General features: G+C 37.6%; 1 protein-coding gene across 1 annotated transcript in view; it reads left to right on the forward strand.

Moving 5' to 3' along the window:
- The window catches only part of LOC126215062 (F-box/LRR-repeat protein 7-like), a 67109-nt gene that overhangs the window by 779 nt on the left and 49982 nt on the right, over window positions 1-16348 (forward strand). The window contains exons 2-3 of the mRNA XM_049941711.1: window positions 9498-9979; window positions 14775-14976. Coding sequence (XP_049797668.1) covers window positions 9498-9979; window positions 14775-14976 — 684 coding nt within the window. The remainder of the gene's footprint in view (window positions 1-9497; window positions 9980-14774; window positions 14977-16348) is intronic.

The raw sequence follows: 16348 nt of genomic DNA on the forward strand, positions 1-16348 counted from the left end.
CACAGCAGAGTCCCACGATGATTGCAGTGACATAAAAATTTTAAAGTTGGAATGAAAACATTATAATGTTGTATATTGGACAGTAGTGAGGAATATACATAATGGTACCGTTTCAGAAGGAAGTAAATTTGATGATTTAATGTTTATATTTTGAAAACAATTTTTTAATCTAATAAAAGGGCAGAAATCAATAAACATTATTATGTGACTCAGGTGTTATATCCGGAAGGTTGTTTTCAACAGTAGGTATGATGCAAATGGATTACACAATTCCCGTTGTGCTTCCACAACTCATTTTTCCCCTCAGTGTTCATGCATTTTACTTATACATGTTAAATTTAGGAAGTACTTTGTGTTGAAGGTGATAAACAAGCTGAAATGTTTGTTGTCTTTCTCAAATGTTCTACTAAGTAGATCTCATTTCTGTAGCGATTGCCATTGCTTAAAAAACCAGAAGTGGTCACTGCTATTTCTCAATAGTGATAATGAAAATATCATTCAGATACTAAACATTCTACTCAGTGTTAAAATTAGAGAGGTGCTAACAGGCAGCAGTCACAGATTTCCCAACACTGCTCACTTTTGTTTCATTTAGAAATACTGTCAGTACAACTTGTCCTGAGTTTTCAGAAAGATTCTGATGTGGAGTTTCATTGTACTCGGTTCCTTGCACTGGTAACAGAAATAAGAAAGGCTGTTTACACCTGTAGCTATTGTAGCTTCACTCAGCAGGATAACTTGATTTTTTTTAAAGTTTGTAGAGATGTTTCAGAAGTCCTTCTGTAATTAAGAGTGGGGAGGGGGCAGGGAATGAAGTCAGTATTTAACTTGCAAAGCATCCCAGTTTCTTGGCGTGATGAACATGAAATGAAGGCTGTTGCAACCCAGACATGTTTTAATATTTTCTAACATGTTGTGGATGTCTGTAGCTGTATGTTAGGACATCACCGTGAAATAAGGCTCACAAACCTGGCCGCTGAAAGTCCACTGTTGCTTAGAACTTAATATAGCGTAACAGATTTTTAAACTGTAGCAACAAAAGTGATTCAGATTAGTTGTGGAATTGCTGTTCCTTAATGAACTTTTGAATGAAATATTTGTCAGGAGTGTTAAACAGTGGAATATTGTTTATATAACAGAGGGATGACAGTAGGATTTATCCCTTTCTATGCTCTTCAGATGGATAAGTTTGCTAACAAACCACCTCAGTGCACGTGTCTGATACAAATTGCGATTTTTTTGTAATAGTCAAGCCAGGGAAGAAAATTGTAAACACACTGGAAGTCTTATTGTACTGTTAATATTTGGCTGAAGTCCTATAGTGCAGCCACTGGAATTATTAATGCACTTTTCTCTCATTTCAGTTACATTTGGTGATTATTAGCTTAGTGTCCTCAGCTTCCCTTGCGTATGGCCTGCACAGATTTTTTCTTAAATAGAATTTTTTGTGTTCTAAATTGCAACACCTCAACTTTTCACACAAATTAAGGCCATAGAAGAATGGTATTTACTGACTGTGTGTCAGGCTAAAAGGTGATTCAGGTAGCTGGAGTCAAAAGTTTTTGTTAGTCATGCCTTTTGTGTTTTGGTGGTGGTATTTTTCTTCACGTCTAATTCAGATGTGAAATGCCAATTTTCATAGATTTAGCTTTAAATAAAATGTACTATTGTCTTAAATTTTTCCCCTATTTCACCCTCGGTCGGACTTGAAAATACAAAAATGGCGAAACTTTTTATTTCTGAGAAGCTAAATTCAAATGTTAATAGGTTTAGCTTTAAAAAATGCTTTCATAATGAATTTTTTTACATGATACATTGCGTCCCTTATTTCGCCCCTTTAGAGGTTGAATTTCCAAAAACACTGAAACACATTTTTATTTGTAACCGAGAATCGAAATATCAATTTACAGAGCTGTAGCTTTAAAAATACTTCAGTAATTCTTTAATAATTTATTTTGAAAACCAATTTTCACTTACTGTTTCACTCCCACAGCGGTTAAATTTCCAAAATAGTAAAACACTTATTTCATTACTTCTGACCAAGAAACAAAATACCAGTTCTCACAGGTTTACTTCAGAACTGCCTTAATGGTGACATATTTTCAAAAGTCCTTACATCCCCTGTTTCACATCCTTTGGTGACTTTCAAAAAAAATCCCTTACTGAATGATGCCTCAGTAGATCAACACCCTCTGTAAATTTCAAGTTTCTATTCAGACTAGTTTGGGTTGGGCGATGATGTGTCAAGTGGCTCAGTCAGTTGGCACATTGCCTTCTGTATGTAGATTATTGTCACTCTTGAACTGAAAACTGAGGAGATGGTAAAACTAGACTGTGCTGAAGCTAAAGAATGTAATGAAAGATGGGTGATTTGCAGAATAGACCCTGATCAAGAGTATTAAACTTGTAGAAGTGTGTTGCTCATGTTATTATACCTTTCATGTTCACAAATCAGATGTAGGTTAAAAAAAGGTGAGAGTAGGACCCGTGCACTGAGGGTTCTGTACAAACCTGAGTATGTGGACGGTTCACCCATCCAACAAATCAAGAATCTTGATTTTTGCATGTGGTCGATATCAATACTGCTAAGATATTGATACTGGGAATTCCAGAACTTTAGAGTGTTTAAACTTCATCTTACATTCACTGGTAGATGGCAGTTTGTAGTTGCCACAGTGGTGATTAACTAAATCTTCTTAGTTCAGCCAATTTAACTCAAAATTTTTGTATATTATATACAGTTTCCACTTAAATCAGCCTACTATTAAGAAAACCATGTAAAACACTCTAAAACAGTTTGTGAGAGTAGTCCAGATTTACAAAAAGAATAGAGCAGGGTACTTCATTTATACATGTAAGGAGAAAAGATTTAATATCTTTTACTTTCTAAAATATGATAAATGAACATTTTTACATAATTTAAAACTTCTGGGCTCTTAGGCCGTGGTTGATGTATAAAATTCTCTTAATGTTTCGTTTCTGACTGCGGGAGACATCTTCAGAGGTGAAATGGCGAATTGCAGCCAGAACTAGATGGAGTGCTAAATATATAGGCAGTGTTGAGGGCACCAGTGTCACATGACATTGGCTATGAGATTATAACTCATACCGCCAACATTCTCCATTGAAAGTAATATATCGTCAATCTTATGTTGCAATGTTGACATTCAAATTTTATCTAATAAAACACCTTCCTCTTGTTAAAATTATTATAGTGTTTAAAGATCCCAATAGCCTCTATACATGATAATGCGAGGTTTTCGATACGGCACTCGTCTCACTGAATTTGATTTCATGATCACCCTTTTTTGATAAAGATATTCTGCTATGGCCGATTTATCGCATGTCCTAGGTGTCAGTTCCTCTTTTGTTCAACATGATGGGTGTTAACAATTTTTTTGTGGTACCGATATAAACCAGTCCACAACTACAAGGAATTTCATACACACCCGGTGTAGCCATAGAATGTCGTATATCTTTTGCTAATTTTAAACATTCTTTTACCTTCCTGGTGGGTCTGAAGGCAGTTTCCATATCGCAGTTGCTCGATACTTCCCAATGTGAACCAAAGGAAAACTTTCCCTCTGGGCGGCCATCATTCCTCATCAGTCCTGTTTCTCTCCCAAGGGTAAAGTGATCTATCTCCTTGTTAGAATAATTATTCTTCTTGAATATTGACCATAGATGTTGAAGCTCGTCTTTTAAGTAAGATTTTGTGCCCTATCTACCAAGGTTATAATCACCCTTCTTTTTTTGTGTGTTGCTTGGTGGCTAGAATCAGTATACAGGTAACGGTCAGTGTGCGTGGCTTTTGTATGTGCTCTGTGGCCCAATGTCCTGTCCCCTCACTTGATACGAGACTTCAAAGAAATTCAGCTGCCTGTTATTCTCCATCTCCATAGTAAATCGTATTTTCAGGTTGATGCTGTTGAGATGTGCCAGGAAGGCTCAAATTCCTCTGCACCTGTCCATACTATGAAAGTATCATCGTCATAGTGGTCTTTTTCTGGCAGTCTGCAATGCCTGTTTTGCAAAGTTCTCCATAAACACATTGGCAACAGCTGGACTAAGAGGACTGTCCATAGCCACCCTGTCAGTCGGTTTGCAAAAATCATTATTGTACTGAAAATAGGTCATGGTGAGGCAATGTCTGAATAATTCCACAATATCTGTTCGAAAGATATCAGCTATATGCGAGATGCCTTCATTCACTGGAATCGTGGTAAAAAAATTTACAACATAAAAACTAACAAGGATATCGTCTTGGCCCACATGCATTTTTGTCCGTGAAAATGATACGAATTTTTAATGACTGTCAGTTCCATCAGCATAAGGTTGCAGCAATGAGTCAAGGTGTCTAGCTAATTCGTGAGTGGGGGACCCAGTAGAAATAACAATAGGCGTCAGAGGAATCTGTGATTTGTTCACCTTTGATAATCAGTAGAGCCTAGGTGGGTACGTTACTGACTTGCAGAGGAGCTTCTTATCAGAGGAAAGTGAAGATGATTTCACCAGTCAATTAGTGATTTTCAAAATCTTTGTAGTCAAATCCTTCTGAAGGATCCAGAATATTATTGATCTTTTCATGATAATCCTCACTGTGGCATTACCCGTGTCAGCGGTAAGAACAATGTTTTTATCTGCATTTATGTCCCTCGGTGCCTTCCTTGGAGCCTAAAAAAAGATTACTGTTAGGATGGAAACAGCTAGATTTTTATGTACATGTAAACCAGTTTTAGCAGTTAAGAGGGATTATGTGCATGTGCAGTTGGGTAGTAGCTTCTCCCACTTCTAGCTACAGAAATGTGGCTGTTGGCTGTGCAAGCAGTCACAGCTAGATGCTACCGGGAACAAAATTTGCCAGTGCGCCTGAGCTGCCAGATTCATGCATGCACAGCAGGCCCAGATCTAAGAGGGGGCAAATTCATTTTCTTGAGGAAAAAAACTTGTTTCTCAAAACGCCTAGCATCCAGCGCACATTGGTCTATCGATTATTCATATGACTTTGAAACGCATCCCTGTCGATTTTTGAACACATTCTAAGTTGATTTCTGAATGAATCAGAAGTTGATTTGTGAACGCGTGCATAGTGTATGTGATGTCTCTGTTAAGGGACTCCTTGTCGTATCTAGAAACACTCTTCCCTGCAGACAAAAGGGGCTATAAGAGCTGAGCAGAGTAAAGCCGAACGGGTGAATGCCAACTGCTGTCTCGTTATGTGGTTGATTGGGTTTTGCGAACGATGAGTGTTGTTATACTTACTAGCGAAATCCATAGATTCAGACTACCAGAGTGGAAGTAAATGACTAACAGGAATAACAGGTAAGAACGATTATGTATTATCTTCTCGGGGTATCCAAGAAAATGAAATTTTGACAAACTTTTTGGCCAAATCGCTATATTAGTAAGGGCCAGTTGTACGGTCCCTGGCTAGCAGCCGCTTTAAGTTCTATTCTGGAAGTAGTGCGGAAAACAAGTTGTACGAACATATAACAATCCCTAGGCGGAGAATAATCGCAGGATAACTAAACTGGTGATTCTGGCAGAGTTAGTGAAGTTAACTGGCAAATAAGTTTTGACATTGGCAGGAATAGTTACAGAATTAGTGATAAGACTGTTAGAACGAGGAAGGAGAAGAACCGGGGATCTCGTACAAATTATGGAAGAATATGACGATTCCAAATTTGTATAAAAATCTTGTACTATTACTTTTCAATCTCTTGCTTGAAAAACTGGAGCGTATGAATGAAGTGTGAAACTATTTCCTAATGTAAAGCTTTTTGCTTGTAGTAGGCCTAATAGGCATTGGATATTGGTACTTTTTGTTCTGTCGTGTTATAAAAATGACCATTTGTACCAAAACAGTCTTGTTTACTTGGTGTGTTTTACAGTTGCTGCAGTATGAGAAAGGCCAATTTAGTCTTATCTAGCAGACAGTGAGAAAATGGACATAATCAGATGAAGAAACCACATCAGTCTTGGGTCCTCTTTGTATTAACAACTTCTCAGAAATAAATGACATTTCGATTTTTCGTGGAGCAAACTGTTTGAACGAACTTTGAAGTAATAGATTCTTTCGCAGAAAGAAAAGCATGCTATGTAAAGCTGTAGTAAAGTTACAGAAAAAAACTTCTAGGAACTAAGGATTGAAGAAATGTGTACTGTCTTGCTTGTCTCTTGTCTTTACTGATTTCGATATCCTGTATTTAATTTTGTCACACAAAGCACCAAGTGCAAATTTTCTAAAGAGTTATTTTTTAAAAAAGAGGGGCAGGATGCCAAACTGGCTAACTGGAAGCAGGAGAGGCGCTGCAGGACACTTTGGCACACTTAAGACCAAATAACATGCCTTACATTTCCTTGAATACATGTGTTTCATGCATCAGACTCTTCAGAAATGTGTGTGCTACAAAATGAACATATTTTTCAAAATTCGATTTTTTTAAAAAAATTTGACGTCTTATCTCAAACACTCGAGGGAGTGGTGGGTTATTGCCCCAGTTCGGAAATATTGTAGATCCAGGGCTGATGTGCAGAGCAGTCTGAGTTATAGTGGGGAAGAGGGTAGTCTCCACGTGACCCGTGTTTACATTTAGTGATTTTGCTGTTTCCTCTTCGTTTACTGCTCTCGCGTCAAATGAAAACAAAACGGATTTCTGTGGCTGGGAGCTATCAAGTGAATTAAAATACATTCACATAATTATGGAAGGCTAAGATACGTTATTAGCTTCAGATTTTATTTTATTTCCATCTTTCTGACAGTCAAGCATTAATTGCCTTGCAGAACAATGAAGTTATGTTTATCGGTTTGCTAAAGAAATTTTCTTTTATTAATCTTTCATGCTGAGGCCGTAAATATATTTGAAATGAAGTTTCATTCCACACTATTGGCTGGTTTAAATTGTTCACTGCATTTCAACTGCACATTTTCATTATCTAGCATGTATGGCATTATGCCATAATAAAGAACCAAACATGATATCACACAGTACTGGTACTCCAAGAAAATTTACATCCCGAAAACCACATTGAAAAGCTTAAAATCTGGTAGAGACCTAATTCACTAGGAATCTGCACATGCGAATGTGCAAGTTTTAGTATGGGTCACGAAATTCAGATGCTCTTAGAGATCCTCTGATGTCTTCTTCCTTTCATGACATAATGTAAGATCTTTTAATGTTTTACACATATGAGCATATGGGCCTCCTACGTCATCGTCGCTGCACAAGCACGGTGGCGCCTGTTGTCTGGCGCTCTCTGGCAACTGCTGAAATGAAACTATTTCTAACAGGATGTGGGAAAATATTGCGAATAATGGTTTAAAAAGTGTTAATTTCAAAGTAAATTTCCTTCTACGCAAGTTGAACTGTGTGCGAGAATGTACAATGAATTTCTTAAATCGGAGAGTGTTTGACCCTCATTTAAAAATCAAGTCGTTGATGACTAGCCTTTTAGATGAATTTAGAGCCCAGAAGATCGGACATTTATGTCGTTACTGAAATTTTACTGGTACATTTGTGTGATATATCTTAAAGTGTAATATGTGCATAAAAGACCAACATTATATGTGAAAGCTTAGGTTCCCTTGCAACGTATTAACCTTAAAGACCAATATTATATGTGAAAGCTTTGCTTTTTTTTGTAGCAGCTCTATGTATATTAATTTAAACAATTAACTTTCCCACCGAGCGAGGTGGCGCAGTGGTTAGACACTGGACTCACATTCGGGAGGACGACGTTTCAATCCCGCGTCCGACCATCCTGATTTAGGTTTTCCGTGATTTCCCTAAATCACTCCAGGCAAATGCTGGGATGGTTCCTCTGAAAGGGCACGGCCAACTTCCTTCCCTAATCCGATGAGACCGATGACTTCGCTGTCTGGTCTCCTTCCCCAAAAACAACAACATTAACTTTTCCTGTTTGTGTGTTCGTGCTACTTAACAGTGATGTTGCTATTGGCTGACTACATCACGTGTCCTAAGCTCTGAATGTCTGCTGTCATTGGCTGGCGATGTCACGTGACTTGAGCTATTACTGCTTACAAAAACACAATATGTGGTGTTTGGTAATACGAAAATATACAGAATACATGTTGCTGTAAATTGAAGATCTTTCCAAAATTTGATTTTTTCCCTGAGTTTAGTTTTCTAAAGCATCGGTTAATTCAACACCCGTGTATAAAACCATAACTATTCCGAGGATTGATAATTTTCCCAATCCGGAGAGAAAATATACTGTCAGTTAACGGGGGAAAAGTATGTTTTCACCTGGGAGAAAGTGTATTTCTAATTGGGAAATCTGGGAATTTTTTCCTGGTCTGCATATACACCCTGGTTGTTGAATAGGAAGTACCCTCTGCCATATACTTATGGAATTTGCAGAGAACGGCTGTAGATTGACATTTAGAGCTGAATATGAACATATGCTACTATATAAAGACAAGTCATCGTTTAACTTTGTCTCCAAAAATTGTTGACTGATTTACATAAGATTTTTACACGGTACTGTCATAAGTGTTCGAATGGACATTTTGACGCATGTGTACATGCACGCACACAATCTCATTTTGACCAATTTACTTCACATTTACACATGATGCTCTACTTCAAATTTTTACATGATACTCTAATAAATGTTCAGTAGTATATAAACTGTGTATTTTTAATATGTATGTTACATAAATATATATGTAATACATAAGGGGGAAATGTTAGTAAAAATGTCAATGTTGTTGACCAATTTATTTCAAAATTTAGACAATGTTATAGTAAACATTCAGACATTGGAGATGGGAAACATTGCTAGCAAAAATCTTGAAAATTTCTTGATTGTTTTTCTTATTTTTATACAATAATATGCTAAACATTCTTAGTGACAGAGGCTATATATGTATTTTTTTAAACAACAGTATTCAGTTTTTCTGTGGGAAAGAAAATACTGTGGTGTGAAAATGTGCAGTTTCGTTTTCTTCCTCACTGTTTTAAGAGAGTGAAGTTATATGTATGGCATATAGACTTAAGACTATAATACTACTGTGGAATATGTATCATCTGAATATTTGTAGTCTTACCCATTCAGATTAAAACTGAGTAATACCCTCATTAAAGTTACTACCCTTACAGAATCAGCAGCTGGGGAGGATCTTTCTTGCATCCCTTATACTAATGATCCCAACTGAGATACCCATTCATTTTAATTGGTTTCATTTTGTGATAAAAAATTCATTTTCAGTAATGATAAACAAGGCATAAGGTCAAAGAGATAGTAGAGGAGAGGGGGGAAGTGGAAAGGAGGGGATGCGATGGACAGAGGGGTGAAGAGGATATGGAGATAGATTTGGGCAGGGGGGAGCAAATGGGAAGAAACAGAATGGGATTTGTACACAATTCTTATATAGTGCGTTTGCAATTGCGAAGCATTGCCAGGTTTGCTAGTTATTTATAAAAATGGTAAGATTTTTATATGCTTTTGTTCATTAATTTTGTTGTTTCTTACAGTGTCTGCAAGTATCTCAGGCAGAGGACTGTGTGACATCCCCTCCCTCAGCACCTCCCATCTCCCAGAGGTCTGAAGAGAGAGACAACAGTGAGATGACTTCCGAAGTGGAGCCCAGTGAAGAATGCAAGGAGGCCAGTGAAGACGTCGCAATGTGTCGGAGCAGTGACTCATCCAAAGCTCCTCTGTCCAGTGTCACTTCCCCTCTAGAAAGTTCAGGCACCACACCTGATGAGTCAGAGGTGTCTATGACAAATTTGGACCCGCAGCAGTTGGAAACAAATGTCGCTGATACAGCTGGCAACGCAGCACTCGACACAGGCTCCCAGTGTTTAAGCATTGACACCTTGCCAGATGAAATTTTGCTAAAGATATTTTCCCACCTGTCTTTCAGTGAACTCGTTGATATACGGAAAGTGAGCTCCCGTTGGAAAAGGCTGTCACAAGATGCAGAGTTATGGACTGATAAGGAGTATGAGATCAGGTAAGAAATTTGCAAACACAAAAACAGCAAGCTGCACATTTGTACTCCACTTATGAAAATGTTAGTGAGATAACTTTGTCTTGTATTTTAATGTGAATATGGTAAATTTTTGGTTTGTGTGTGTGTGTTGAGCTCAGGTTAGACAATTATAATATTCTATTTTTATATTCAAAAAGGGTTCTGCCTTTATGACCCTTTAAAAGGAATTGAAATCAAAGTTGTTGCATTATTTTGTGTGTAACTTTGCCAAGAACGTCTTAGAATGTTTTTGAAAGGTGAAAAACAAACATTTTTGTAACAGTTCAACCGAACCTATAATACTGGATTTTGGGTTTGTTTGATTCTGTGATGTAATGATCATCTTGTGTGGGACGTTGCACAAGAGCAAACAGGAAGATAAAAGAACACTGACAGTTTGTGTGAGCACATGTGTCTGTTCTAAAAAAAGATAAGAGCTTGCTGTATTAGCTAGTAAAAGTGGCATAAATCACCAAAGGATCCTCACAGGCAATACTGATGGAGAAGTAGAAATGCAGTGACAAGAGCCCTGTCAGGGCAGAAAATTGGCTGCATGTAATTACCGGCCAATTTCACTGACATCGATTTGTTGTAGAATCATTTGAACATATTTTGTGTTCAGACGTGATGATCTTTCTAGACTGTGAGAAGCTCATCTGCAGGAACCAGCATGGTCTAAAACCATGCTGGTTTTAGGGAGCAGTGGTCGTGACACAGCTGGCCCTTTTTGTGCATGATATACAACAGGCTCTAGATAGCCGCTCCCAGATTGATGCAGTATTCCTCGACTTTCAAAAGGCGTTAGACTCGGTTCCGCACAGTTGCTTGCTCCAAAAAGTGCGCACTTAGGGTCTATCCAATGACATATGCGGTTGGATAGAAAGTTTTCTAACAGAGCAGTATGTCATCCTGAATGGGGAGACTTCTACAGAATCAAGCGTAACATCAGGTGTGCCCCAGGGCAGTGTAATAGGTCCACTGCTTTTTAAGATTTACATAAACAATATGGTTGATGGTATTGACAGCAGCATTAGACTGTTTGCCGGTGATGCTGTAGTCTAAAAAGGTAATCACACGAAAGTTGTGAAAAAATCAGTGAGGATTTGCAGAAAATAAATGCTTGCTGTAATGGCTGGCAGTTATCTCTCAATATTAGTAAGTGTAACCTACTGCGCATAACAAAGCGAAAATCCCCATTAATGTAAGAGTACAAAATAAATGCCCAGTCTTTGGAAGCAGTAACATCCGTCAGGTATCTGGGTGTGACTATACAAAGTGATCACTGATGGAACGATCAGATTACACAAGTAATGGGTAAGGTGAACTCTAGATTTCGGTTCATTGGTACAATCCTGAAGTGATGCAGTCCTTCAACAAAGGAAATTGCTTACAATACATTAGTTCGCCCAGTCTTAGAGTATTGTTCGTCTGTATGGGACCCTTACCAGTTGGGTCCGATACAAGAGATTGAGAAGGTCCAAAGAAGAGTGGCAAGATTCAAGACTGGTACATTTAGTCATCACGAGAGCATTATAAATCTCGTTGAATGTTTGAAGTGGGACACTCTTGCAGATAGACGATGCGCTAAACGGAAGGGGCTGCTCACCAAATTCCAATTTCCGATCTTTGCCGAGGATGTAGAGCATACATAATTACCAACTTTCATATCGCTCAATGATCACCATTCAAAGATAAGGGAAATTTCACTCACGCAATCCGCGAGTGGAACAGATGGGGGAAATATGACTTCGGTGCGAATAGTACCTTCAACCACCCACCGCCTGGTGGCTAGTGGAGTATATATTGTAGATGTAGATCTTTTTGCTTATCATGGGTTGTGGTGGGGGTGTGATACAAATTCCACCTCGTGCCTAAAGGAAGGGAGACAGTGCCTGTGTGGTGGAATGGCCAGTGCATCTGCCTAGTAAGCAGGAGATGCGGGTTCGAATCCTTCGTTGGTACGTATTTTGATTTGTTGCTTTGGCCTACATCATTATCCTTCTGTTTTTTCACTGTTAACAAGTTTGTTTGTGGGCAACAATTATGATTGCTAATGTAACTGTTCTGAGTTGTTTTCGTGCTTTTTTCCCTGATTATGAAAAAAATTTCTGCAGCTAATAGCAAAAGGGAGAATAATATTAAGAGGCTGTGAGGTGAACTCGGTACTACGGAGTGACTGGAATTTAGTACCACATTGATCTAGGTATAGTTTTAATCTTCCAGGAAGTTTAACATCAGCACACACTCTGTTGCAGAGTGAAAATCCCATTTTGGAAACGTTCCCCAGGGTGTGGCTAAGCCATGTCCCCGCAGTATCTTTTCTTCCAGAAGTGCTAGTTCTGCAAGGTTCGCAGAAGAGCTTCTGTGAAGTTTGGAAGGTAGGAGATGAGGTACTGGCAGAACTGAAGCAGTCCAGTACACAGTTTTAATCTGCCAGTAAGTTTCATATCAGCACACACTCCATTGCAGAGTGAAAATCTCATTCTGAAATCATTATTAAATCCACATTCACAGAAATTCCATGTGCAAAAAGAATGATATAAAGAAACAATGAAACCAAATGAAAACTCATATGATTAAAATGTGACAAAGGAATAGAAATAAAATTACACTTAAGCCAATTAATTAAATAAAAATATCGATCATTCATTTCAATATTTAAAATAAAACATTTTAAAGTTTGTGACGAGATACGAAGCCACAGCCTTGAGCATGTGAAGGCCTTACGCTACAGTTACACCACATGACCAACCTACAAAATCTTTCTTTCACCACTGGTGAATGTCCCGTAAAATCTTTATTTTTTTAAAATTTTTATTTTTTAGCTCAGTTACTCGCAAATGAGGGCATACCTGGGTGAATGGCGGCAATGTGTGATACCTGGGATCTTAACGTACATCATCATATAGATGGTTTCAAAAAGTTGATCCCACTGATAGGGACTTCTCCATGTTGTTAAAAACCGGTAAAAAATAACGCACTATCTAACAATATGAAACTAACATGTTGTGAATGCCTACTTACTCAGAGAGATCTCTTCAGATCTGAATTGTGGCTAAAATATTTAAGTTACAGTGGTCAGTCACACATATCACTAACTTCATGACTTGACAACAGAATAACATTTCAAAAGTGTCTATTCAAGTCAAACTATAGTTAATCTCCACACGTTTTACCACTCTATGTATCACTAGTTTTTACTGAATTGTCATTTCATGTGTTATACAGAGAAGAGGAAGAGGAAACCTGCTGAATTCTGCTTGTCGTCGTCAGTTATCAAATTTGAACTATCTCAGTTTTTTGTTGGCCAGAATAAAACATCAAAAAAGTATAACTTCAAAACATATTTCATCTACCACAAATTAATGAGAAAGTTATAATAAAAATAGTTATTAATGTCAGATGTTTGCACAAGAATTGCGTTTGGTGTAGACAGCCTCAGGGAACACCTACTCGTGTAATCAAAACTGTTCTGTGATAGTGTGACATAAATATTAGTGAGCATGGTAGAGAAGGCCTTATTTGCTTCCACATACCCATAGGTGGGCTCAACAGCATTAATTCTCGAGTCAACTTTCCAATTAACAGATTAACTTTTTTAAAAAATATTAAGACTCATAACTCCTTAACTTACGTGGAGTCCATTAAGTTATTTAGGTACCTAGTGTTGTTGATGCCACACCACCTGCAGAAATCATTCTGACAAGTTCAGATCAAATAGGTGTACAGTTACACCAAGGTGTGCACGATTGATGTAAGCAGTTTGAGAGAGACTAACTAGCTGTTGGCTGCTTGTTTACTGAGCTTGTGTTAAATACTGCTTTCAGTTGGTTAGTGGATTGACTGACTGTGGAAACTAAATCATGAAATTAGATTCTAGCTCTGCAACTAATGAAAATCTGGGGCCGTGTTAAAATATTACATTAAATTTGTACCCAGATTGTGGAAAGAAATACTTTTGAATTGTAAATTGATTGCCTAAACAAGACAGTTAGGGCTTAGCCTTAGAGCCTTAATTTAGTTAATTGATATATTAAATAAAATACCCTTATAGTGCTGCAGTTGAATGAATTTTTTTCTGTGGGCGAAGGCATTTTGTCTCCTAAATGAGCTGTGCTCTTGGATGAAAACTTTAACATAGTGATGTTCATAAAGGGAAATATGCACATTATGCCAGATGCTGATTCTCCTGTGGTTTCACTCTCCTGTGATTTAACATTGATAACTAAATAATTATAAAACTAACAGATTAAACTGTTTATTTATCTTCTATGTCCCACCTAAACTTACCGCTAGTGAAAACATTTTTATCGAAGCAACAGTAATAAGTTTTATTCACTTGATCATTTCAGTACTCACCACATAAAGTTTACTGTTAAAAGTTAATGAGTAATTTTAACTTCCAATAAATCTGCTGTAAAGTAACGCTTTAAAGTTTGACTAAGTTAACTTTTTAGTAATGGATTAATGATTAGTGAAGTTAGCTTTTTGATTAACATAACCCGGCTATGCATATAACCTTTCTTTTGCTGTGAAGTAACTGGCTGTTTAAAAAGTTTGTGTTGCTACTCCCTCTCTTTTTTTGTGTCTACATATAGCACCATTTAATAGAGGTAAGGGTTTATTTCTGTCTGTCTGCTTGTGGGTTCAGTGGTACATAACTTTTATTATAGAAGCAAAAATAAGCTACTGTAGTGTGTTATGCAAGAAAGTTGACTTTGTCACATGTTCAAGCAGCTATTCAGGAATGAGCTTTCAGCATATTGTTGTGCGACAGGAGCTGGAGTGATTGTGACTCGGACACCTGCAAGGGTGGCAGGACCGACCGAGAGGCAATACAGACTTTCTGTGATGTGCCAAACTTGCGTAAAGTTTGCATGCGGCGTGGTGCCAAATCTGGTGTCTTCCGTGCACTCTACAACAAATGCCAGAGACTCTCCGAGCTGCGCCTGCATTACACACAGAAGCTCAGCTACTCAGTAAGTGTAACATTCTGTAAAGTGTTGCTGCTTAATGTTGGAGATTACCATATTTCTTTTAAATATTTGCCATTAAGTACTATGCGAGGTGTGATCAAAAGTAACGGGAATTCAATTTCACAGACTTACATATTTTAATTTTTGAATAATATAGATCAAAGAATTTGCATTAAATTTTGCTTGAAAGAAAAAAAAAAGTTGACTGGTGTTTGACGATTCTACTGTAATACTCAAGTTTATGAGTGATATATACTTCACAAAGAGGATTGAGAAGGCATTGAAGCTAACGACCCTGGATGTCCTAATGCATAAATTACTGATGACAATGTTGAAGACACAAAGAAAATGGTTCTGTAAAATTGTCCAATCACCATTAGAGAGGTTGCTGCTGTTGGCTTATCCTTTGGCTCATGCCAAACAATTTTTTGGGATGTTTTTGGCATGAAACATGTAACGGCAAAGTTTGTTCTGAAATTGAATTACAGCAGAAACATCACACATACATTGCCCAGGAATTGCTGAATTAAGTCAGCAGTGTTTCAGAACTTCTTTAGAAGATTGTAACAGGTGAAAAAACATTGGTGTGTGTGTATATATGGTCATGACATGGAACGAAAGTCAAACAGTCCCAGTGGAAACTGTCTAAAGAGACATAACCTAAAAAATTCAGCAGAGGTAATCACATTAGAATGTTCTTCTCACTGTTTCCTCTAATTACAATGGTATAATGCATTGTGTGTTCCTGCCTTATGATTGTACAATCAACAAAGAAGACTACCTGGAAGTTAAGTGCCATTTGTGTGAAGCAATCTAAAAAAATATGGAAAAACCACTCATCCAAATATCATGATATTGTTCCCTCTAATGCAGTGCTTGTTTGTGATTTTGTGGCAAAAAACAAAGCTGTTACATTACCGCAGTCACTGCATTCGCTGCGCATGACCCCGTGTAACCTTTTTCCCTGATGTGAAAGGACATTGTCACCATTGATGAGGTAATAACTGAATTGCTGAAGGAGCTGAACACTGTAACAAGAAGTGAGATCCAGACGTGCTTCCTAGACTGGAAAAGGTGTTGGTAAGAGTATTGTATCAGGGGGATTACTTTGAAGGCGGCAGCGGCGATGATGATCAATAAATAATAAATCTTTAAGAAAAAGAAACTCCCATTACTTTTTGATCACACCTTATACATGAACTAAACTAGCTTCCCCCTAACATTTGCCCTCACAGTGAGGTGGTGTCAAAAGCTAGTGAACACAAGTTTCTAAATTCTCCAGTGTGTGTTGTTTTCAGATGAAATCCTTTACAATTCTTTATAGTAATTTTTCAACATATTTGCTGTTTAAATTGGTAATAGACGAAGAATTTAA

This window comes from Schistocerca nitens, chromosome 12 (genome assembly GCF_023898315.1).
Source record: "Schistocerca nitens isolate TAMUIC-IGC-003100 chromosome 12, iqSchNite1.1, whole genome shotgun sequence".
NCBI lineage: Eukaryota > Metazoa > Arthropoda > Insecta > Orthoptera > Acrididae > Schistocerca > Schistocerca nitens.